The 25821-nt window shown below is 41.8% G+C and overlaps 1 protein-coding gene across 1 annotated transcript in view; it reads left to right on the top strand.

Annotated features, from left to right (window-relative positions):
- Positions 1-21743, top strand: part of glcci1a (glucocorticoid induced 1a) — a 45616-nt gene extending 23873 nt beyond the window's left edge. The window contains 6 exon segments of the mRNA XM_087178946.1: positions 3104-3181; positions 3183-3260; positions 5690-5842; positions 6002-6212; positions 20836-20956; positions 21048-21743. Of these exon segments, the coding sequence (XP_087035072.1) occupies positions 3104-3181; positions 3183-3260; positions 5690-5842; positions 6002-6212; positions 20836-20956; positions 21048-21357 (951 nt within the window). The 3' untranslated portion in view covers positions 21358-21743.
- The last annotated feature ends 4078 nt before the right edge of the window (positions 21744-25821 follow it).

The raw sequence follows: 25821 nt of genomic DNA, 5'->3' as shown, positions 1-25821 counted from the left end.
GACTGAGGAATGCAACCGTGAGGCGGTAATTCCCACACCTCCACCCAACCCTGCAGGCTGGTTCCACACACAGACCTGCAGCTCTTTATACATCCATGACACAGACAGAGAGCAGAGAAGAGAGATGAGGACAGCGATGCCACCTGGTCACTGTCTTTTTATAGAGTCCCACCCTCACTCTCTGTTTGCTGTTATTGGTTGGGAGCTACACACCCACTGCCCAGAGGTTGCAGTCCAGAAACATCCTGAACACAGCAAAATAAGAAGAAAATAGAGGTCTCTGAAGAAACATACACCGCCACACACTTTGGTCATAAGTGAAGATTGAGAGGGATTACTTTTGTATGAGTCTATACATCCTGCATAGTATAGCTTTAAATGTTGTAAATATGTATCTGACACATTGAAATAACAGTTGTAGATATTAAATATGACACAGCTGACACAACTTTCTTTAGCTACTTAATCCAAATACTGAAGGTCCTGTTACCACTCTGCATGTGGAAGTCTTAGTACAGAGGAGGTTGTGATACTTTTTTATCTATGTTTTCATCTCTTAGTTACATTGTTGAAAATGACATGATGCTGTACTTGAGAAATCATGGTTTAGTATCAGACCTACAAGTTTGATGTGGTGAGGAATTAAGTGCAGTTGTTGTAATTGACAGTTTCCTCTGTATAACCTCCTGTGTGACATCATGGCATCACATTGTATATGTGGCTTTATGGTGCTGATGGTGCACGGCAGTGACAGACTCACATTCTCTGAAGCTGCACCCTGCATGAAGCTCTCAGCTCCACCCTGCTGATACTCAGCAGCGGCAGGGAGGCGGCAGATAACGCTATCTCACTCTTAACTACCAGCTTCCTCTCTTTGCAATGGCTATAACCTGCCGCAATTTATGGTCAGCCGAGCCCCAGCTGGCTCCTCTCCTTCTCCTGCAGCAAAGAGAACTATGAGGACTGGGTGGATGACAGCTCAGCCCTCATTAATGTGTGCACAGGCACCTTACTGAGTTACACGGCTGCAGAGGAGGAGCAGCACTGACACAGATTCTTCAGATGTCAATACACGAGGTGCAAGGAGGAAGAGGAGAGGGGACAGACCTGAGCAGTGCAGCTACATGAGAAAAGTCAGCTGGAACATTAGTGTGAATAATAAGACTTCTCTGTCTGATCCATCTGTATCTGAATAATGAAGCAGGTGTGTTGTCCAAGCAAACTCTGTCTTAGTCTAACTTAGAAAACTGTAGCTACAAACTTGAGGGCTATGTGCGGGGGAAGGGGTGAGGTAGGTGTGTGGTCATTTTTACATTTAGCACTAGAATAAACCATAAAATATTGATGAATCATTGAACTATTAAATAGGGTTGCTGCAGTAGTCTGTTACCAGAGTTACACACACTGATTATAGAACTTATCCACTGTCCCCATTGTCTTTTATCATGTTTTTTATAGACATAAAACCCATTTTGCCACTTTAAAACAATAGATCTCAATATTTTGTTGAATGCTACAATTTGACTTGATTTATTAACAACTTATATTAAAGTAAATATGCTTGCAACAAAGCCCATTAAAGACAACAGAAATCTAACCATGCCTTAACCTCCAAGCTGAAAAATTAAGCCAAGACTCAAGTGCCAAAAGCTGCAGTTCCTCTAATGACCACCAGAGTCTGGCTCCAACAGTGAGTCAGTCCCCATAGACTCCCATGTTAAAATGTCCAACTACAGCAGAAATAAACATGTTTACAGCCTGGAAGATACTAAATCTGACACAGCCGACACAACTTTCTTGAGCTACTTAATTCAAATACTGAAGGTCCTTAATCAAACCTGTGAAGTTGATCATCTTAAATTATTGATATGATATAAATCAATCTAACAATCAGTTAGATAAAAGGCGTATCACTGTAATGTGTCACTCCTTTACATCTGCCTGGCTGTCATGAATGAGCGCTGTGCTACATCACTAGCTGAGGTGGACCAAATCCAGTAGAGTACAATAAAGAAAGGATCGAGTTTTGATACTGATCGAGTCACCACTCTGCGTGTGGAAGTCTTAGCACAGAGGAAGTCGTTATACACAGCAGTTTTGGTCTCTATAGCTAATTACCTCATGACATGACAATTTCTTCATGACAACTGTTCGGGGGGTGAATTTTTTTATATAACTCACCTGTTTACATTTCATTAAGGCTTAAAGTTATGTATAAATGAGGGCGTGGCCTCTTTGAGTGTCAGGTTGGTAAGCGTATGTTTGCCACAAACTGGCATTCAATGAAGTTTCTGCTCCACACAAGCCCCTCCCCTTTGTCCATTTTTGGATTCACTGGGAGTTAAGGGCGGAGTCAGTCACTGCCAATATGGTGACAGTGGAGCAGCTTATTCTGAGCTTCAAAACTGCTCTTTAGAAACTTGCGGGTGAGGTCCATCTTTATTTACAGTGTGTGAAACTTACTATAAACAAATTGGAAGCTGATCTATATTCAGATTGTTGACAAGTACTAATCTGAAAACAAACACTATAATCCTCCTCTCTCCTGTCCTCCTGACCCTGATTAGTGAGTAGTGTCATGTTAACTCACTCACCTGCTGCGGGCGAACAATTCTAAAACTGTGTTTTCACTTTGTCATTATGGAATATTGCATGTAGATTGATAAGAAAAAATGATTTTCTACATAACAAAATGTGAAAGAAGTGAAAAAACGCAGCATTTTATCATCCATCCTGTAATAGTGACTTTTCAGGTATTTTTTTTTATTGTTATTTACTGTCCCTGTCTAAACAAAGGCTGTGCATCCTGAACTCCAGCCTCAGCTCAGCTCTGTCACATCAGAGTATTGAGTCATTTCCCACAGTCCAGCGAGAGTGTGGTGAAGCTGCCGTGGTCAGTGTTCCTAGTTTCTTCAGGTTCTGATTGTGATTCAAACTGTTAGTGTTTTTATAGAGTGTGCACCGAGGTCCGTCTTCATCTAAGCTCAGAGGCCCGACAGCTTTATAGAGCTTCCAGTGGGATCTTATTGACTTGTTTCAAGTCCACTTACCTGCTTCATGTTTATGTTTCTCCATGTGTTTCCTCTGTCTGCTCGTCCTCCAGCAGATTGCAAAGCTTCAGCAGCAGCTCCAGCGCGGTGAACCAGGAGGACACCACAGTGGAGACAAAGACCAACTGTCCCCCCCTCCAGAACAACACCATCGCCCACTCCATCCTCACCAGCACCACCAACCACACCTCCACAGCCAACCACGTTCAGGTAGCGTTCTGCCTGAAAACCTTTATCACTGTCCTGAAGGTTTAAGGACCAAGCTCAGATTGAAATATTCAGTCACGTGAGTGTCTGTAGACAGTCGCACACATAATCATGAATCTGGTGTGTGTACAGTCATCTTACAGATGGAGGGATTACTGTTGCTATAACCTGTCATCATGAATGAGTAGACTAAGTAGCTTACATGCTATGAGTGAAATGAGGGTATTATACTGTACATCTCTTATAATTCACCCTGTGATCAAATTCACCATGTGATTTAAAAGTACAGGTCTTCTTTAACAACGGGCCAGGTGATTCTCAGTCTCTGGCCAGAATAGAGTCAGTGTGTTGATCATGTGTTTATTCCTCTGACGTGGACCAGAGAAGAAGCTTAGATCCTGAATATCTATGAATGTGAATGTTTTTCTTTAAAGTCTGGTGTGTGTTAAAACTCGACCTTAGAGGCGACTAATGTGTTAAACAGCTACATTATATGTAGTTATGGCTTTTGCTCTAAAAGCTGCTGATATGATAATGATCAATACGGCTGTGGCTGATTGATCTGTCCACTATGTGATGTCTGACTGATGAATTTCAGAATAAAGGTCGTAGTGTCGGCTACAACCAACAGCAGCTATAAACAGTGAACATTAGCTTGGTCATGTAGCAGAATATGAAGTGATTCGGTGAAAGAGTGAACAATAATGTGGAAACAGTGGAGACCTCTGCTGGTCACTTTAGACAACACTAGCTGGGAGTGTGTTTACACATATTACAGTTTTTCTGAAAAGCTTTGATGCAATTCACTCATCAGAAACATCATTCTCACAACTCTTAATGCAGTTCTCAAAACAGTTCATAGATTTCTCCTAACACTAAATCGCCAGTGCAAAAGCCTCTAAAAAAAAAACCTTGTTCACATGTGTTGAAACATGCAAAGTCAATCAGTCATTTCAACATTGTCACTAATGAATTAAACCTTTTCACCAGAGCTTCAAGATTTAAACTCCAAATGTTTTGATGTTTTGATAAAAACCTGACTGACTTTAGAAAGAGACAACTGCAAAAAATACAGACTAAAAATGTTTAACACTGCATTGGTGTTTATTGGACGTTGAACAATTTTAACCTCTTAACAGATCACTGTCCTGTCATTTCAGAACACTGTATGGAAATGTATATACAAGCCTATGGAAAACAGAAGAGCTTTAGATTTAGAACATGGTGTATCCAAAGAATTACTATACTGAAAAAATTGTTGATGTTTTTACTGTATCATATTTTCAATGCAGTGTTTCATTTTGCAGCAGATTCGTGGCACTTTGCATTCTGTGTGCAATTTATGGATGTATGTGTAGAATTTTGAAAAAATTAGACCTAGTTTAGAAAATGTGTAAAAGCAGTTGAAAAAAATTTGATTGAAAACACTGATGCTGCAGGACAGTATCAAAGTGAGTGAGAGGTCTGTCATTCTATCTGATGCAAACAAACTGTTTTCATGAGTTGTCAGAGTCAGATGAGAAATGCATCGACACGATGAGAAAACATCATTAGAAGTGAACTATGTGTGGATACAAAGGAAGCTTGTACAAATACAATGAGAATTGCTAATTAGTGAGAGAAAATGATGAACTGTTTTGAGAACTGCATTAAGAGTTGTGAGAATGATGTTTCTGATGAGTGAATTGCATGAAAGCAATTGAGAAAAACTAATTAATGAGGCTATTAGTTCACGATACACAAGTAAATATTCACACACTTCTGATAAAATATTTTTCATGTATTAATGCAAAGAGAAAAAATATCTTTATCTATCTGTGCTTGTAGACTGGCTATTCTATCCTCTTGACTTTTATTTTGAAATATTTACCTTTACTTCCACCTGTCTACCTTTCTACATTCTTAAATTCAACAAGGAAAAATGAAAAAAAGGAATTTTCAAACAGCAGAATTGTTTCTTCCAATTTGATTTTCACAACAAAAACAGGAAAACGTTTTCATGTTTTTGGTTTAAAATGAGAAAACAAACTGAAAGTGCACTGACCCATTAGCCAAGTGATTTCAGTCTGTGGAGAAATAATTTGCAGGGGCAGCAGTCAGCTAAACTGGTGGTCTCTTCAAGTCCAACACTAAACTGGCAATCACGTTGTATTGTTAATATATTGTAATGCCGAGGTGCCACAAACTCGTGACTCTCTCCTCCAAGTGAGTCTCCAGAGAGAAGTTTCTGAAATTTATAGAAACACCTTGTTGGCATCAGACGTTGTCATGACAGTACTGATGACGCAAGATGTCATTCCTGAGGTCCTGGTTAAGGTCAGGGGGTCAAGGTGAAGGGTAGGGGTCCACATTGAATGTCTTTACAAGGATAGCTGCACGAACTCTGTGTGTGTGTGTGTGTGTGTGTGTGTGTTGTGTGTTGTGTGTTGCAGCACTTTTCCATGTCGAAGTCGGCCCAGATGCCGCTGTCCAACATCACAGTGCCAAAGCCCTCCATCTCACGGGTGCCCAGCAGCATGGAGGGCATCAACCATGAGCTGGAGAAGGTCTTCATCAAAGACAACGGAGAGAAGGAGGAGCTCAAGGTGAGGCTCTGTTTGATCCACGTTCATCCTGAGACGGACTGTGATCAACCCGGTGTTCAGTAAACCTGTTTCAGTCTAACTGACTAACCTGGACCGACTTGCTTCTTATCAGTTTTCTGGTCTCACCCCCTGCTGTCTGTCTCCTCTCGGCCTCTGCAGTCCCTGGAGGTTCCTGATGGGCGGCGAGCACCCTTCCCTCCCCAGCAGCGCAGCAGCAGCACTCGCAGCATGGACACCCAGACTCCCTCAGCCCCCGGCCGGTCCAGCAGCTGCTCCAGCCTGTCGCCTTGTCCCTCGCCAGCTTGTCCCCCAGGATCACATGACGGCAGTCCCTACTCCACAGAAGATCTACTGTACGACCGCGATAAAGGTAAAGAACATTGAACTGATGACCCACTAAAGCTAAAACACAAAATTCTTGGTCCTGGATCAAAACACAACTCAGTCTGACCTTCAGTTCAGGTCACACATCAGGTTACTCCGAGCAGCCTTACCTTTTTTTGAAGGAGCTTCCTCACATTAATGCTCAGAGTTTTTGGGGGTATCATCTGTTCAATTACCATTTGTTAGTTTCTTTCAGTTTGCATTAACAAACAAAACTGCAAAAGCCAGTCGACTGAGGACGACTGCTCATCACATTTTAAGAACACACGAGGCAGTACATGTTGTTCTTATACGGATTAGACAGATCATCATTTTTTTTATTTTGCCCATGATGAGCAGCTGTCAGAATGTTGGCTAAAAAGTGACATTCTCTAAAATATATAAACAAAATCTACATGAGACTGACATTTATTTTCAATACTAGTACTGATATGAAACCTGGTTTTCAGTATAAATAGTAATACTGAGTGAACGACTTCTAACAATAGAGATGCTACTTTTTGTCCAAACATAATCAGTTATAACAGAACTTACATAAAATACAGTCTAACCTTGATTATCAAACTATGATTTAAAGCTGCACTAAACAATATTTTTATATTAACAGTGGGTGAGATGTCACTTGTCATGACAAATCACCAGAGAATGAACTTTTTTAGCTAGTGTTTTAGTTTAGTTTTCTTATCAGCCTTGTTCATGAGTCCTACGCAGCATGGAAAAGTATAGAATTTGACTTCAGTAATCTCCAGGTCTGGATAACTATGGAAAAAATCAGAGCATTGAAAAACTTTTGTATATTGTGTATTATTTTCTAAAATATGAAACTTAGAATTTCTGAAACTAAGTTAATCATACATGGTGTTTGGAGCAGGCAGCCAGCGCAGTCAAAATATTTACCACTGCGTGAGAGAGCGAGATCAATGTCATAGAAAGCCAGGCAAGAAGTGTGTGGGAGGAACCTGAGTTAAATTTCAAGTGTCTGAATACCATTGATATTTCAAGGGTAAAGAGGAATTTAGACATAATTTTGACAAAAGGCTGCAACATAAAATATGAAGCGGTCTGAATGTTAGGGAGAAATCTTATCACCGGTGGTTGAGGTATTTCGGTGAAGAAAGAGCGCTGGAGTCCAGGATGTCTTATGCTGACGATGTTTATTTAAGCTTGATCAAGGACAAAGGAGGAATCATCAATAAAGACTTCTGTGCATGATACGCTCCATATTACCTAAAAGAAGAGGGAGAAGAAGGATGTGCGAATATACTATTGCTCCATTGACTATAAACAAGGAAACATGATTTACACACACCCAGGTGCTGATTCTCACAACACCCAGCCACTTGTTACTGACCGAGGTCTTCTGTTATTAATCGTGGCACCAGCAGTATCAGCAGAAAACCACAGCTGTGTCTGGAGGAGTCGCCTGAGCATCTCTATCATATGTCCTATGAGCTCCACCTTCCAGCCAACAAGTGCAGCTTGAGGCAGACCCTCAGAGGAGTGAAGAACCCCTGAAACACCACAAGTGTTAAGGGGCTCACGATGGAGGTCCTAAATCACATGTGCCTGCTCACAGGAGCCAGAAACCCCCCTTATGTTGACCAGAGATGGACAAAAAGACCCCTGCGATGACAGGGAGGAAAGACCTATTTTCTATCCCTATCTCATCCAGATGTATCCTTATTAATGTAAAGAGGTACTTTATGTAGTTGATTAACTTGAGGTAGTATTAATATCAAAACACACTTAAAGAAGTGCAAACCAAAATAGGAGTTATATGAAATCACAACAATCAACTTCAAATCAAAACACAACAAACAAATCAATTTCTAAATCATATCTAAATCAAGCAAATGCAAGCTGAGGTATCCGTGTGTCTTCAACACGTGTACAGTAGAGGGTCACCACCATGGAGAGGTTACAAGCACTTACGTAGCATGGTGGTATGGAATCCATCATGTTGAACCATCCTTGTTCTTCCCATGTGATGAGATATATTCCCCTTCAGTGTATTCTTTATTTATTGAGATAGTATTTAATCTATTGTACATGTCATGATGGCATGATGCTTTCTTCATATTGTTACAAAATGATGAACTCTGCGATGAATGCAGGTGCTGAGAGTGTCTGATTATGTCATCTCATCAGATTAAAACTTCAATTAGCAGCAATCTTCATGCCTCATGAAATCATTCAAACGAGGTTTCTAAATCAAATGCTACTGTGATTATTATAATTGAAAACAACAAACAATCAATCAAAACTTAATTTTTCAAACCCAGATTATATTGAAATTACTCAAACTAAAACATATTTAGAGTATAAAAGAAATTACACAAATCACACAAAATAAAAAATGTAAGAACTAGGTTTATATGGAAATAATAAGGAATTGTAGGAATCACCCCAGATTTATTTCAACCTCTGATTTGGTTGTTATAATGCTTCTCGTCTCTGGGTCCATTTTCTCCTAATCCTCTCAGTCATTGTTGTCAGTGATGTAATCAATACCTAGTCGCTGTAACCAATCATCAGGGTTCAGAGTCATAATATTTAAATAGTAGATGCCTTGTGGCTCTTCATATGGAATGCATCGATACACCTTGTCTAAGGATGGGAATTGCAGTCCTTGGTCCGCCACCGCCATCATCTAAAATGGATCAAATGAGAGAATATTTGTACAGCATTCGTTTTTATTTAGGTTTTAAGTCAAAAAAAGAATCTGTTGTTAAGCCTGGCCTGCATGCGTTGTGCTAATGTTAACATAACTCGACATTCCCCATGAGCTGAGGAGGAGGGACGGGGAAGACGTGCCGGAACGGAGTGACGTGCTAGGAGGAGACGGTTCAAGCCAGTTATACCCTCCATCATCATGGGGAACGTGAGATCTCTCCCCAATAAGATGGATGAGCTAATGGCACTAACCTGGCATCAGAGGGAATACAGAGAGTGTGGCATCATGCTGTTCACGGAGACATGGCTGACTGCACTAACCCCAGACACTGATGCCAGGTTGGACGGTTTCCAGCTGTTGCAGGCGGACAGGACAACTGAGAGTGGTAAGAGGAAAGGAGGAGGGCTGGCAGTGTTTGTGAATGATAGATGGTGTAACGCTGGGCACATCACTATTAAGGAGCAACTCTGCAATAAAGACACTGAGCTACTAGCTGTAAGCATGAGGCCATTCTACCTGCCGAGGGAATTCTCACATGTTATCACGTTAGCAGTGTACATTCCCCCCCTCTGCTAATGCGGATGCGGCCTGCGATGTCCTCCACTCTGTCAAAAGCAGGCTGCAGACACAGCACCCTCATGCCCTCTTCCTCATCTCTGGTGACTTCAATCATGGCTCTCTGGACTCCACTCTACCCACATTCACCCAGTATGTCACTTGCCCCAGCAGAGACATTTATTATATAGGTAGATGGTGATCTGCTGTGGCATTACTGCCTGACGCACCTTCTTCAGTGCCCTTGGGTCGGCTGGCTGCAGGGTCGTCAGCAAAGTCACCAATCCACAACGTTTCGCCCTTTTAAACCTGGAACATCTCCTGGTGGTGGGGCAGTGGCTGGGACATCTCCCTGCCACCCCCTGCAGCCAACCCCCGCACTAGGTGTTACTCCAACTCTTGTCCTTTCTCCTAAGCCAGAGCCAAAAGCTGCACTTCTCAGCCTCTTCAGCCAGGTCTTTCAGGGCCTTCTGCTGGTTTGCTCCTGTTACTCCTATGTCCCTCATGAAGCGGACAGCTGATGTTCCGATAAAGCCGTGGCATCCTACCTCAATCGGGTAGATGATGGCTCTCCAAACAGCCAACTAGAACTCAGTGGTGAATTTAGAGTACTTCAGCCTCTTCCTCTCTGAGGCAGCCTCCAGGCCCTCTTCCCACGGGACAGTTAGTTCGATGAGGAGCACAGTCTTTGTGTCACTGGACCACATCACTATGTCAGGGTGGAGGCTTATGGTGGTGATCTCTCTGGGGAACTGAAACTGCTGAGATCAGCTCTCATGCTGCGGTCCTGAGTGGCAAGAACTGACCTTGGTGGAACTCTTGGTGTTGTGTTTGTGTCGACCCCACCTTCTCTGACAAACTGGATGTGATGGTCTGCTGGTGGGGGATGACCTCTGCTCATGTCCAGCCTGCGTCTCTCCAGCACCTCGGCCAATTTGGTCAGGACCTGGTCGTGTCGCCACGTGTAGCGCCCTTGGGAGAGCGTGATCTTGCAGCCTGATAGGATGTGGTTGAGGCTTGCATTTGGGCTGTTGCAGAGGGGGCAGCACTCACACAAACCAGGAGTGCAAGTTCAGTGGGCAGGGGAGTGTGTCATACGTTGCCCTGATGAGTAAACTGAGCTATGACTGCGGGATCTTCCACAGGTCTGCCATGCTGATGTTCCTGCCAACAACGCCTTCTACCTTGTCCAGCCGCCCTGACGTCCCTGTGCTATGGCCTTGATCTTAAAGCGCTCGTTCTCCATCCTCGTCAGATGTTATAACACTGGACCTATTCTATGCCAACTCAAAGGAGGCATACAACTCATCACCTCTCCCTCCCCATGGGAAGATCAGACTACAACCTAAAACTGGTTTACCTCCTCCCTGTGTATGACCCTCTTGTACACAGGCAGCCAGCAGTCACTCGCACTGTCAAGAGTTGGTCTGATGAGGCTAACGAGGCTTTAAAGGACTGCTTTGATTCAACTGTGTGGGAAGTGCTTTGTGGTGACCAAGGGGAGGATATTGATAGTCTGACACACTGCATTACAGACTACATAAACTTCTGTGTGGAAAATGCCGTACCCACCAGGACTGTACTGTGTTTTTTGAACAATAAACCCTGGATAACTCCCGACATCAAGGTCCTCCTCAAACAAAAGAAGAGAGCCTTCAGGTTGGGAAATAAGGAGGCGCTGAAGGAAGTGCAGAGAAAGCTGAGGAGAACGATCAGGGAGGGAAAGAACAACTACAGGAGGAGGATGGAGAACAAGCTGCAGCTTAACAACATCAGCGTGTCTGGAGGGGCCTTCGAATAATCTCAGGCTACAAGGAACCCAACTTCCAGCCTGCAGGGGGGAAGGAGGTGGGCGAATGACCTGAATCTCAATAGATTTGATAAGTCATCTGCCCCTTCCCCCTTCCTGTTCTCCCTGCAGTAGCTATCACCATCTGAGCCCCCTGTGGGCTGCCCCACCCCCACCCCAGCTCCCCATCACACATCACCTAGCTCACAAGCACACACATTCACAACATCCCCTGTCTACTGCCCTTCTGCCTCATCCCCAACCTCCAGCACACAGTCACCTTGTTCCAACCTGTCCCTCACAACAAGCCAGGTGAGGAGAGAACTCAGGAGGATCAAGGCAAGAAAGGCTGCTGGTCCTGATGGCATCAGCTCACAGCTCCTCAAGTCTTGTGCTGATCAACTGTGCAGGATAGTGGAGCACATCTTTAACCCGAGCCTGAAGCTGGGGAGGGTGCCACAGCTGTGGAAAACTTCCTGCGTGGTACCGGTGCCGAAGACTCCACACCCTAAGGACCTCAACAGCTATAGGCCAGTGGCGCTGACATCCCACCTGATGAAGACCCTGCAGACTTCTCTTACAACTCCACTTACTGCCACCTGCAAACATTCTCTGACGGGGACTACAGGGAGTACAGAGAACTGACCTAGGACTTTGTGGACTGGTGCCAGCGGAACCACCTCCAGATCAATGCTTGGAAGACCAAAGAGCTGATGGTGGACTTCCGCAAACAGAAAAACACTCCTCCCACACCAGTAAACATCCAGGGAATGGACATTGAGATAGCGGACTCTTACAAGTACCTGGGTGTCCACCTGAACAATAAACTGGACTGGACTGACAACACTTTTACGCACTGTATTAAAAAGAACAGAGCACGCTGTATCTGCTGCGGAGACTCAGGTCTTTTTTGGAAAAGGCTCAACAGACTGATCAAGAAGGCCAGCTCTGTTCTGGGATGCCCCCTGGACCCAGTGGAGGTAGTGGGCAACAGTAGGATGATGGCTAAGCTATCATCTCTTCAGTAACAGGCTGCTGCACCCACGGTGTGCGAAGGAGAGATACCTCAGGTCTTTCCTTCCAGCTGCTGTCAAACTTTACAACAAACACTGCACTCAGTGACCTTACACACCAAAAACTGACAATAAACCATGTGCAATACAAGTCATCTGCTGCTACTTTTTGTATTTTGTATCTTGTATATTTAGTATTTAATTTTACATATTATATTTAATTTTATTTTATTCCATTATATTATTTATCAATTTGTTTTTCTTTCTTTGTACTGTCCACTTACTGCTGTGATGCGGGAAATTTCCCCACTGTGGGACTAATAAAGGAATATCTTATCTAAACCTTGGAATCATCTCTTTCAACAAACACTTCACAACTGTTGGTGCGTCTTCTTTTCTGAAAGAATGTGAAAGAATCTTTTACATTAAACAGTGCATAAGACAGTGCACACCCCTGTGGACCAATAAACAAACATTGCTCACTCACCAACCCTTGTTGTTGATTTAAAAACCAGTCAGCTACCTGTCTGTACTGCTCTGAAGGGTTAATTGAGGCTTTGCAATGGCAATGTAGAAGTGGCCTCATAGCAAACATCAATGCTGCGCAGGGTGAAGAGGTTTTAGCAATTGCTTGGATACTGGGTACTGTGAAAGTGGAGAGCATGTTCAAATTTGGCAGAGTCCAGCAATATAAAAACAAACCTTCTGGCCGTACAATGGATTGATGCATGTAATTTACATAGAAAATTTCTCCCCATGAGGTTGATGGGACTTTTGTCTGAAATCAAGAATGAGTGTTTTACATCAGCACCTTCAACATTTATTTTAGCATTTTGGCAGAAAAACACCAGAAACACCTGCAGTTGTGACAAATTGTCCGTTGGTGTACACACATTTTCCTCTGTTCTCACAGTAGAGATAGTTGTACCACTATCAAAATGTCAACAATAGCACCATTAACCTGAACAGGTATCATTGGGTCTTGTCATTGCGGATTAGTGGAAATTTGAGTTGTCATTGCTTGCATTGGAAAAAGTTGCTCTGTTCCTGTTTCTCCTTGGCCTCCCTATGGTTGGCGATAGTATGTGTTTTGTGCATTATCAGCTGGCAGAGGCGGAGGAAGAGGAAGGGCCGGTAGAGTTCCTGGGGGAGGAAGAGGAAAGGGTTCCCTGTTTTGAGTCGCTGTATTGGGAGCCCAACTATGGTGGTTTTGATTCGGGGGATACGGAGGATTAATTCTGTTCTGTTGACGTTTACTTCTACATTCTTTAGCCCAGTGACCTGGTTTACCACATTTGTGGCAGTTTCCTCTCCTGTAGGTTTTACCATTTGTGTTGTTCTGGTGACTTCTGTCTTGTGAGGCACAGTGATTCATTTGTTTATTAGTAGAGGGGAGAACACACCGCTCCTATGCAACGCCATCATTTCGTTAATGGTTGTTTTCCAGTCTATAGTGTTCCAATCAGTGTTTGAAAGCTTGTAGGCTGATGCAATCTGTGGTCTCATATTTTGCAGAAGTGTTTGCACAGCAAAGAAATCATGATCATCATGTTTTATTCCTGCATTAGTGTCCCACACTTATGTGAAATGTTGAATAAATTCAGGCAATGTTTCTTTAGGTCCCTGTATACAGTGAATCACTTTAGAGAAATCAGTTAATTGACTTGCACATTTCTTTACCGCCAATTTGGCCTCATTATTCAACCAGCTCAAGAGCATTTTGGTATAGGCCATTGATTATCCTCTGCAACATCTGGAAATGCTTACATAACGACCATTCTGCGCCTTATATATATGTGAGCAGTTGTCACACATCATACTAAACAGTTTTAAACACTAAACGGTGCATGCCTGATTTAGCCACAAACAATAGTCATTAGGATGTGTGAACGGATTTGGAGCTTTGTTTGTCTTGTCTAAAATTTTGCAGAGGATTTTGCAGGGGTTTGCAGACAGGCGTTTCACCTATCATTATTTTTGGAGCACTGAAGTGTGCTGTTTTGGATCTATGAGTTCCTGCATGACCTCGTCCACGTGGGACAGTGTGCGCATTTCTTCTCGTGCTGGGTCTGAGTGTGTATGTGTGTGCCATGTCATGTTCAGTCTCTGCTCCTGTGTCCTTGCTACTTAATTTTTATTTAATTTATTTATTTATATCGCACCTTTAAAAACAAGGGTTTACATAGTGCTTTAACATAGAAGCATAAACATGCAAGAGAAAGAACTCAAACAACAACAGCGACATATAAACCTATAGGAGCCCAAGCAAGCACCTCAAGCAACACAAGCAACACAATGGCGGAAGAACCCCAGCAACAGCAACATATAAACCCAAAGAACCCAAGCAGGCAACCCAAGCAACACAAGAACCCAGCAACATGAATTGAGACCAGGAGGACCAAAGTAAGATGAAAGATGATGTAAGCAATTAAAGGGGACAGGAATAATAAAAGGGGGTATAGGCACTAAAACAACATAAAGCAACAGAATGAGATAAAAAATAATGAATACAAATAAGGGCATAAGGAGTAAAAATGGTAAGTAATAGTAAAATAAGGCGAAGAAGCGATAAAGGGGAAAAAAACAAAAAGAACACATAAAAACATTTGTAAATAGATAGGACAATAAGGAATAAAATAAAGATAAGGATAAATGGAAACAATACAAAGTAATTTAGGATGTTAGGGAATTCAAACAATTACAAGAGTAAATAAAATATATGATAGGATAAGAATTAAAGGATGATACAAAGACAATAAGAAGACGACATCACATAAAAGCAAGCCTGTAAAAGTGAGTTTTAAGAAGTGACTTGAAGAAGATGTCACTGATTCTGCACACCTTATCTCCTCGAGCAGGTTGTTCCAAAGCCGAGGGCCCTGATGACAAAAGCACGGTCACCCTTAGATTCGAGCCTTGACTTTGGAACGACCAGGAGAGCCCCGCCAGAAGATCTAAGGCTGCGAGGTGGCTCATAAGATGTCAGCAGCTCTGATATGTAGCTTGGAGCCAGCTTTAAATGTGATTTTACTGATCACTTCTTAAAATCTATTCTAAAACTAACAGGAAGACAGTGTGGGGTGAGGTGATGTCGTCTGTTAAAACAGTAAGAAGCCTAGCTGCTGCATTTTGAAGTTGGGGGCAAGACAGTGCTTTATGGGTAATTCCAGAAAGGAGAGAGTTGCAGTAGTCAAGCCTGGAGAAGATGAGGGTGTCGATGACTTTTTCTAGGTCCGATTTGCAGAGTGTCATGTTCTATATAAAAAATTTTGTGTTTCTCCCTCTGGTGGGCAGGATACAGAGAATTTATTTAATTTTGGAGATGGTGCATAATTGATAAAAACATGACTGTACAACTTGTTTATTTGTGACTCAAAGGTGAGGTTGCAATCAAATACCACTCCTAAATTCCTTGGCAGATAGAGCACTAAGGCTGTTCTCGATGAGATGGATGGGGTTAAGTAGTAATATCTCTGAGACAGTCTTTGACAGCAGCTAGGCTTCTAGGGTCGTCAGGTCTCAAGGGGAGGTATATCTGTTTGTCGTCTGTGTAGCAATGAAAGGAGACATTGTGGCACTGAATTATTTGGCCAAGAGGCAGCATATAAATAGAGAATAAAATCGGACCTAAAACTGAACCCTGCGGTACACCACAGGCAATGTTAGAGGTAGAAGATGAGTAATTACCTATGGTGACCAAAAAGGTTAATTCTGAGAGATAAGAATAAAACTAAAAATAAAATAAAAGTGCAGTGTCGTTGATACCAAACCAATTTCTAAGATGATCAATTAAAATCGTGTGATCCACTGTGTCAAAGGCTGCGCTCAAATCTAAAAGAATGAAAAATGGCACTCTCCCCTCTATCTGCTGCTAAATGTAGGTCATTTGTTACCTTAAGGAGCGCCATTTCCGTGCTATGGCAAGCTCTAAAACCAGATTGAAATTTCTCAAAGAGGATATTTTGAGACATGAAAGATAAAAGTTGTGTAGAAACCAGTTTTCTAAAACTTTGGATAAAAATTGAGGCTTTGAAATTGGCCTAAAATTGTTAAAATCAGAGGGGTCAAGGTTAGGTTTCTTTGAAAGAAGTTTAAAAGCAGAAGGAAAATGCCTTCTTCTAGGGAGCTATTGATAATTGATAAAAAAGCTGGGTCCAACTGTGTTGAAAACCTCTTTGAGAAACTTGGTGGGAATAAAATCAAGACTGCATGTAGTTGATTTCATGTGGGATATGGTGTCAGATAAAAGTGACAAGGACACAGGCTCAAAACTGTGAAAATAACTGTTGATTTCCCTACTAGTGTGTAAGATGCAGTCTGGGGGAGGTGATTTGTTGTCTTATGTCCTTGACTTTATTTGTAAATGAGATTAAAAACTTATCGCACATTCTGGGGTTTGAAAGATTTGCTGAAATCAGATTAGAATAAAATGCAGCTCTTGGGTCTTTAACCGCCTTTTGAAAGTGTATCAATGCGTTTTTGATTTTGTAAAATACCTGCAAACCAGTTTTCTTCCATTTCTGTTCCTTTCTTCTACAGTCCCTCTTTAAGTCCAATATTGATTCTGTTAGCCAAGGCTGGGGTGCTCTGCTTGACTTTCTAACCTTGTAAGGAGCAACAGAATCAACAGACTGACAATTATGATTAAATATGAGACTAGCTCCTCTGTATTAAAATTTGGATAAAAGGAAGTTGAAGAGGCAGAAATAAAATGCTCTGAAAACTTGCTAGCAGACATTGAGTTAAAAACCCTGTGGCAGACAGGTGCGTTGTTCATAAAGCCAGCAGGGATAAAACCATACTGAATAAAACTGCTTTGTGATCTGACACACAGATATCCTTGGTCTCAAAGTTGTCAGGGCTGAGACCACTGTACAAATCTAAATCAAGAGTGTGGCCCTTTGAGTGTGTGGGTTCTTATATTGCCTGGGTGAGGTCAAAAGATTCCACGACGGACAGCAGACCTGTATGAAGCCACTCCTCTCTCTGTCTTGCTCCATGTTCACTCTGCTGTATGTCATTGTCCTCATAGTCTCCGTCGAGAGCAGTCACGTCTGGGTCTGAGTCTTCACTTGAGCTTGTGTTTTCTGTTCTCTTACTTCAGCTTAATCTACACTTTGGTCCCACTGGTTGTTTAGGACGGGTTACCTATTCCTACACTGGTCTTATTTGTGTAACTTCTAAGTTCCCTTATGTCTGTGTGCTTAGGCTCTGGCTCCTCTTCCTCAACCCTATCTGGTGGTCTAACCCAGGCTACTCCCACGTTCGCCTCATCTCTTTCTGTTGCTGTAGTATCTCTCTGCTGTTGTGAGTGGGTGTATTAGTGTTAGTAGCACTCAATTGCAGGCAGTTAGTAATGGACATTCTGTTTTCTAAATGCTCTGGCCATTCCAATCTAGAAACTTTCAAAAGTTTTGGCAAATCCTGGGGTGTAACAGCTTTAGCTTGCCGTTTCACCCAGCCATGAATCATTACTTTTGCACACGCTTTTATGTTATCTGCATGTTTTTGTTTGATCTTCATCATTTCTATGGCTCTTGTTTGCAGCACACTCTCCATCACAGGCATATGAAACGCAGTCACACAGTCAGCTATTTCACACACATTGACCCCGCATCTCTGATTAGCAACTGACAGCCACATACATTCCTTGTATGAATAATTCCAAGACCCACATTGGGGTTAACCTTCACAGCAGCCACTGTCAATTTGTCTGCCTCAAATGAACCACTTGTCCATTCACACATGAGAAATGTGAAAAAACATAATTCTACCCTTTCAACCTGCCAACCAAGCCAGCTGGCACTTGCGGGGAAATCATCTCTTGAAAATGTGCTACAGTTTCCTGTGCTGGTGTGTTTTTGACATGTTTATCAACGACAGGTTGACTTTTGACTGCCTGTTGCTTATTTGTTGTTTAGTTTTTATTGCCTTTTTTACTTTTTGGTGAACTGACCAATTCACCTGAAGACTCAGCCTTGTTTTTTCTGCTTTGGACAAATTGTTGCCCATTATGCATCAAATAAAAATGCATAGAATTCAACAACATTTCACCTGCATCAAGGTCTCATTGCTTTATTCCTTTTTCAGTTGTGCTGTATTTTGTCCTGTGTACACAACTTTTTGTCTCTATCGGCACCTAGGCTTCCATGATCAGAAATCCTTTATGTTTCCCATGGGTCACAGATCAGGTGATCCCGACCTTGGTTTTAAATGATAATAGATCTATTTCACTTTATCCCAAAAACGTCTTTTATATGGTTTAAACCTCAGGTGAGCCCCTGTGTCGGGTACGGCCCGGAGCTGTCCCAAAAAACCACAACGGCCACTTAGTGGCACAGTGGGTGATCAGAAATACACACCCCATTTTTTAACAGCTTAATCAATTTAATTCAATTTCTATTACAGTATTATCAAATTGCTTTGAAAGGTATAGGTTTTTTAGCCATTAACTGTTTCTCCCAAATTAAAATTATACAGTTTTCTTTTGATTTCATCAAAAGACATGGTAAGGCATGATTTTAAGGTTTTGCACTTACCAGGCTGTAGTTCTGTTGAAATCCTGTTCGTGACACAAATTTGTTTGGGAGAAATCTTATCATCGGTGGTCGAGGTACTTCAGTAAAGAAAGAGCCAAAAGAAAGAGTCCAGGATGTCTAATGCTGAGAATGTTTATTGAAGCTTGATCAAGGAGAAAGGAGGAATCATCAATACAGACTCCTGCGCATGATGTCACCTCAATTCTGAAGAAGGAACCCCTGTGGCTAGTCTTGATGCAGATTACCATAGATAACTTACACTCTGTTCTGTCAAATACCTAAAAGAAGAGGGAGAAGAGGGATGTCTGAATAAACTATTGGTCCATTAACCATAAACAAGGAAACATGATTTAAACACGCCCAGGTTCTGATCTCAGAACACCCAGCCACTTGTTACTGACCATCCAAGGTCTGCTGTTATCAATCGTGGCACCAACAGTATCAGCAAACCAACAGCTGTGTCTGGAGGAGCTGCCTGTAAGATTTAATGCAGTAGCTGTGGCACAGAGACCTCGGGCCTCACACTGACTTTTTACCCTGAGTTAGTCATTCACAGTGTACAAATAAGAAAAATTCCCTCACACTGAATATTTTCTGAATGCACTGTAATAGCAGACATAGTCAGAAAGTAACATGCATGTTAACTATTTTAAAACCGTTACATAATAAACATCCTATTTGTCCTCAGATGTCAAATATGGTCTAAGAAATCTACCGACAAGTCTGGAAAATTTGGAAAGTTTAGACGAGTTTTGAAACAGGAACGGTGTAGTTAACCCTGCTTGTTGAAACGGTCAGCTGTAAACCTCTGGATCCTCATTTAAATAAAAAAGTGTCCACACTGATTGACTCTGCCACCTGAATAAGTAATTTGGATGTGCAGTCTTCATTTTATTAGCCTTCATTACATGTTCAGTAGGAACCAGTGCCATAGACAGAGTAGGAGAGACAACTACAACAGTGTTGGATTTCGTCTTTTCATTAGATTTGTTGACAGTATTAAAGATTTAGAACAATGCCAGTTTGTCCCTTAAGTTAAAAGTAACTTTTCTGCATTTTAAAGGTCTAAAAACTACTAGACCTATGTTATTTTTTGAGTTGTGTTCTTACATTATCCCAAATATTTCCATCAATTTTTCAAATCAGAGAAATCTATGATTTGTCAGTATCGTGTTTGTCTGACAAAAGCTCACTTTTTCCCACTTTTAAGCCACATTTTTTGCTAAACTTTTTAGGCCTCGTCATTTTTAACAGTATATTTTTACCAGAATATTTTTAACAGATGAAGGATTTTAGTCACGGACGTCTGGATCTTAAGAAAAAAGCTGAGCAGATGTTAGCAGCAGAAATGTGAAACTGCTTTATTCAATGTTTTGCCTTTTTTTTTTAATCATGTGGGGCCTCATTTTTAACCGTTGTGTACGCACAAAACAGGGCCTGAAAGATGCGTACGCTACTTCCCAAGCAAAGGTTGGCATTTATGAAAACAAACTTGATGGGGAAAATGTGCACACCTGTACGCCAACTCTGACCCATGCATACGAACATTTTGGAGAATTAGCGATGCAGGTGGTGAGGTGGTGAATGGAAGCCAGATTGTAGAAATTAAATGCTAGAGCCCTCCCATATTTAATTAAGACACATATACCTACATATTTAATTAACTAGTACTGTGCATATATAAGCATGTACATACACTTTCATATTGTTTTGTGTGTTGCAGTGAACACAACTGTGCTGTGAAGCTCCCATGATCCCACGCTATTTCACAATGTCACCAAACTCCTTCTCTTGTTATTGTTTTAATTGAGAGACACCTGGAGGTAGAAGTTACAAACTGTGTCTTTAAAAGCGTCACATCAGACAGGAGACATCGAGTGCTGCTGAAGGGGAGAGTCAGAGTCAGTGTAGGTTTAATACGCACAGATACTTCATGAGACAGATGAGTAGAGGACAAATGCTCCACAAACACTTTGAGAAATGCTGCTGCCGTTGATGACGCTGACACCTGTTCCCACCCTGTGTGTCTGTGTTCACAGACAGTGGAAGCAGCTCACCACTGCCCAAGTTCGCCTCCTCGCCCAAACCCAACAACAGCTACATGTTCAAGCGAGAGCCACCAGAGGGCTGTGAGAAGATTAAAGCTTTTGAAGAGATGAGGTATACAGTGATATTTGTGTTGAGTTTAAACCCCTCCCTGCTGCCTCAGCAATGTGTGATCCTTACTGACACTACTTGTGTTTCTTTGCAGCTCAAGGCAGTCCACATCGGCGTCAGTCCCCCTCTTCTCCTGCCCCGACAAAAACAAGGTCAACTTCATCCCGACAGGTTCGGCATTCTGCCCCGTCAAACTCCCCGGCTCCCTGCACCTCATTCCGGCCTCAGAGCCCGAAGAGGACGACGCGGAGGCGGGCCCCGGCTCAGAGCCCCAAGGGGGTACACTGCTCTATGGCGCCCCCTCTCAGGTCTCCACGAGCACCAGCACAGACGACCCTGCGGAGGAGCCCAACATGCCCTCAGAGACTGCAGACCCCCAGACAGACAGCCCAGCCATCAGCTAGACCTGAGCAGAGCTGGCCTCTGGCTCCGGGATACATGCTAGCAACCACCAACCATCACCACTAACTGTCCCACCAACACCTCCCTCTGCTCTGCCAGGGGGGTTTCCGACTCTCTGTGCTGACCCCCTCCATTCCCTTCTATCTCTGCATGACGTAGCAACAATGTCCTGATTAACCACCACCACAAAGACTTGCCACCTTAATGTCCTGTCCTGCATCATGCACCTGTTGTTGGTAGAGAAGGACCTGATGGTTTAAGGTTTTCATATGCAGGCATCGGAGGGAGGGATGGAGTACTTTGGATGGGGGGGGGGGGGTTAAACCTGTAGTTTATTTCTGATTAAATTATGTGTTGATTTCTGTTTCAACAATCACAGTATGAATAAGCTCTCTCTCTCTATCTCCCTATTAATACATATATATATATATATATATTAGGGCTGTCAAGTGATTAAGAAGATTAATCTAATTAATTACATGCTTTGTGATTAATTAATCTACATTAATCGCGTATCAATATAATATTTGCTTAGTTAAATGGTGCACCATAAAATAAATGTACAGATGTAAACAGAAGGTCGGTGGTGCTGCAGTTCCGTCAGTGCATCTGTCCCTGCACAGTCTCTGCTTCATGGTGTTGTCCCACTTTACCAGTGTGTCATGTTTCAAGTTGTCGGTCAACTTGACAAACGTAGTTTTCCCCGCACTGAGAGCAGAACATACAGTCCATGCCGGTCCTTTCTTTGCAATATATCAGCCACGTGAACTGCGTGAGCCGTTCCTGTTGGAAACAAAAAGAGTATTTATAGAGAGGACATAGACAGGTGACTTCCCACATTCTGTATCGGGACAAGGGGCATCGTAGAGTGCAATTAATCTGTGTTAATTTTTTTTTTGATGCGTTATTTTTTTATAATTAATTAATCAAAATTAATGTGTTAGACAACCCTATATATATATTATATATATATATACATATATAATATATATATATGTACTATATATATACACACACACACACACACATACACACACATATATATATATACATACATACATACATGAATGCATGCATACATACATATATACTATATATATCTGTGTGTATATATATACAGACAAATGTGTATATATGTATATACATATGTATGGACACTATATATATATATATATATATATTTATATGTGTGTGTGTGTGTGTGTGTGTGTGTGTGCACATAATATATATAAGAAAGAAAAATGCTTGTTAAAAAGTACAGAACTGTGTATTGCTGTGTTATGTACTGAACAAGAAAAATAGCTGTACTCTGTATAGATTATGTTTACACTGTCTGGATCACATTATCAAAGCCTGTCTAAAAAATGCCAAGAGCAAATAATTTGGGCAAAGACTAAAAAATAGAAAATGGCCACAAATTGGTTGCACAGTGTCTGCATCTGGCCTTGCTTCAGGTATTTCACAATCAGAGTCTATACTCAGGTAATTTGGAATGTATGTCCATTCAGATATCTGCAGCTGGACAAAGCAGAGCAGATTCACTGTCACTTTCTCCTGGTTTTTCTCATTCCCAGACAAATCATTCCTTTCTGATCAGAGCCCAGTCTGAGACTGGACCTGACACAGGAGCTGCAGAGGGTGAAGGGCTGGTGGTGGGATACTGTATGGACCACACACACTAGGACTGGTGGCATATATGGCTGTGTGTGTACTGATGGAAGCATGCTGGACAGAGACTTGGAAGACATACAGTGGCAGTCTGTAATTTAAGTCTGATGACAATTAGTGGCTGTTGACAAGTGGTCAAATCTGCAGTACCATCACAGGACAATACAATCAAAGCATTTGGTTCTATATGTGTGCTGATTGGAGGTTGAGTTGTATAAACATTTTTCTAAGGTAGGAATAAGTTAAATCTCATTAATCTGACCCAACAGAGACTAGACCCGTCTGATACTGGATTTCTGAGGTCCATATCAATATTTGTGAATTTTAAAAATATATATATATTGCCCAGTAATAGGAACTCTATAAACATGTACATCACATAAACAAACATTCTGCTGATAATACCCTAAAGTTGGAAGAGTTTTACTGAGCACAACACAGTGGTGATAAGGTATCAGACTGACTGATGTATTAAGGTTTTTAATTGAAAAATACAATCAAATGAATGACCAAATGAAAATTAACAAGTAATTCGTTGGAAAGTTACTGGGACCTAAAAGCATCTGGAGCTGTTTTCTCCATTCTTTGCAGGTGTAATTCTTGCAGAACTGTGTCATTGTGGGCACAAGTACCAGTTCCAGAATCATTGTAACTGCTGAAACATAGAGTAACAGTAGCACAAGCAGATCCAAATCGTAAAGTCGGCAAACTGACACTAATTACGTCAGCAAGAGGATGTTTAGTCCTCATAAATTAACATTTTCAGTTGCAAGAAGAGGAGTGTTTTATTTCCTTTTTAGAAGTCACACAGTCTTACTGTAAACTGTAGCAGCAATCAAAATGTCAAATACTGTAAAACAGAATCACAAGCTAAGCTTTTGTCACCAGAAGCTACGGGTCATTAGAGCTTTTTCAAAAAATCAGTCAAATGGAATGAAAACTAACAAACACAACAAAAACAAACGCTTCAGCGAGTTAAGCCAATGGGTCACTCATTTATTTCATTTAAAATAAATGCCAATGCCTGCTGTCCAATGTTTTGTTTTCAGGTGGATAAAAAAATCAATTAAGGCAGCTTTAAATCTGAATAGAGAATAAGCTTTTGGCACTTCACAATTTCTGATAATCAGTGGCACAAACACGTTTCTATTAGTAGCAAAAAGTAATCAGGTTCCATGCCCAGCCCCAGGCAACAGTGGATGTAGCCACACAGTGTGGTTCAAGCTAGAAACTAGGTCTCCCCATACAAGAAGAATGGTTGTACGATTTTAATCTCCAGTCTGCATTCAGATCATATCCAAACTTAGACTGATAATTCAGATAATTGTTTTCCATTGATTACATTCCATGAGATTTTAGCATCCAAGACATAAATAGACTCATGATGATGATGATGATGATTCCTAAAATCTCAGCCTTTTGATTTGATTGCTGTAAAACACAAGCTACAGTACGAGGAGATGTCTGGTTGCAGATACAGTGGAATCACAGATAAAGGATCACACCTGCCTGCCTCCCTCTCACTGTCTGTACGTTATTATAGACTGTCATAGGCATCCTGATGTACCACCAAGCAACAAAAACTTATGAACATCTCATGTATACTGTGCAGGACACCGTCCTCTAGGCTGTTAGATGAGCATCGCCATGCCCAAGTGTAAATGATTCACCACTTTCATTTGCAAGAGTGAAACATAATCCACATTTATTTTGATATCTGGTGTGCTTGTGGAATCCCTGCATTGATGTTACATTCATATTTTGCATATATGTGGCTTTTAAAGAGGCTCAATGCAGTGTTGTGGTTTCTAAAGACATTTCAGCACCTTACCAAGAGCTATAGCTTTTCCAGTGTCCCACATATACTCGGCATTGGTAAACTAGATGTGTGCAATAATAGGAAAAAAAAAAGGGTGTTGTCCTCCTGGATGATGTCCATTCTTTTACTCAAGCGTCTCATCTTGCATTCCTTGGTTTTGAGCATGGGGGCTGTATCAGCAAGGAGTTCTTTGCTAAAGCCATCAACCGATACAAAACCAGCACTGAGAGTGACCAGAGCACATCACTGGCAGGTCAGAGTGTTCATAGACTCACTACATGATACTCCTTGTGTAATCTGCATTGTCAAAGTTCATGCACAATGGCAATAAAAAAAACTATTGGTTGTTTTGTCCACTTTTTAGTGTGTGTATATCACTAATAGATAGATAGATAGATACGTACTTTATTTATCCCCTAGGGGAAATTCATGTGTCCATTAGCTCATTGTTGATAATAATAATATTAATAGTAATAATAATGAAAACAGTTAATGAAAAATGAACAATAATAATTAGATTAATCCACTGTCTTTGGCTGAGGTGTTGTATAGCCTGATGGCAGTGGGAACAAAGGATCTCCTGAACCTCTCTGTTCTGCAGCTGTAGCTGCTTCTCTGTCCTGCCAGAATGTTGTAGAGACGGTGGTTAGTATTGTCCAAGATGGCCTCCATCTTACATTGCATGCATCTCTCCACAACAGTCCTGAGTGAGTCCAGACTCCTGCCAAGCACAGACCCAGCCTTTTTGACCAGCTTGTCCAGTCTCCTTGTCTGACATGCTGCCCCCCAGCAGACTGCAGCATTAAAGAGTACACTGTCCACCACTGACTGATAAAACATGTGCAGCATTTCACTGCAGACCTCGAAGGACCTGAGCCTCCTGAGGAAAAAGGCTCTGCCCCTTCCGGTAGATGGCATCTGTGTTCAGGGACCAGTCCAGTTTACTGTCCAGGTGCACACCTAGGTATTTATAAGTGTG

Source organism: Seriola lalandi, unplaced genomic scaffold, assembly GCF_002814215.2.
Source record: "Seriola lalandi dorsalis isolate HSWRI2012SDOR001 ecotype SW California unplaced genomic scaffold, Sedor1 jcf7180002054760, whole genome shotgun sequence".
Classification (NCBI taxonomy): domain Eukaryota; kingdom Metazoa; phylum Chordata; class Actinopteri; order Carangiformes; family Carangidae; genus Seriola; species Seriola lalandi.
The sequence above is the reverse complement of the archived record's forward strand: the minus strand, read 5'-3'. Positions and strand labels throughout refer to the sequence as shown.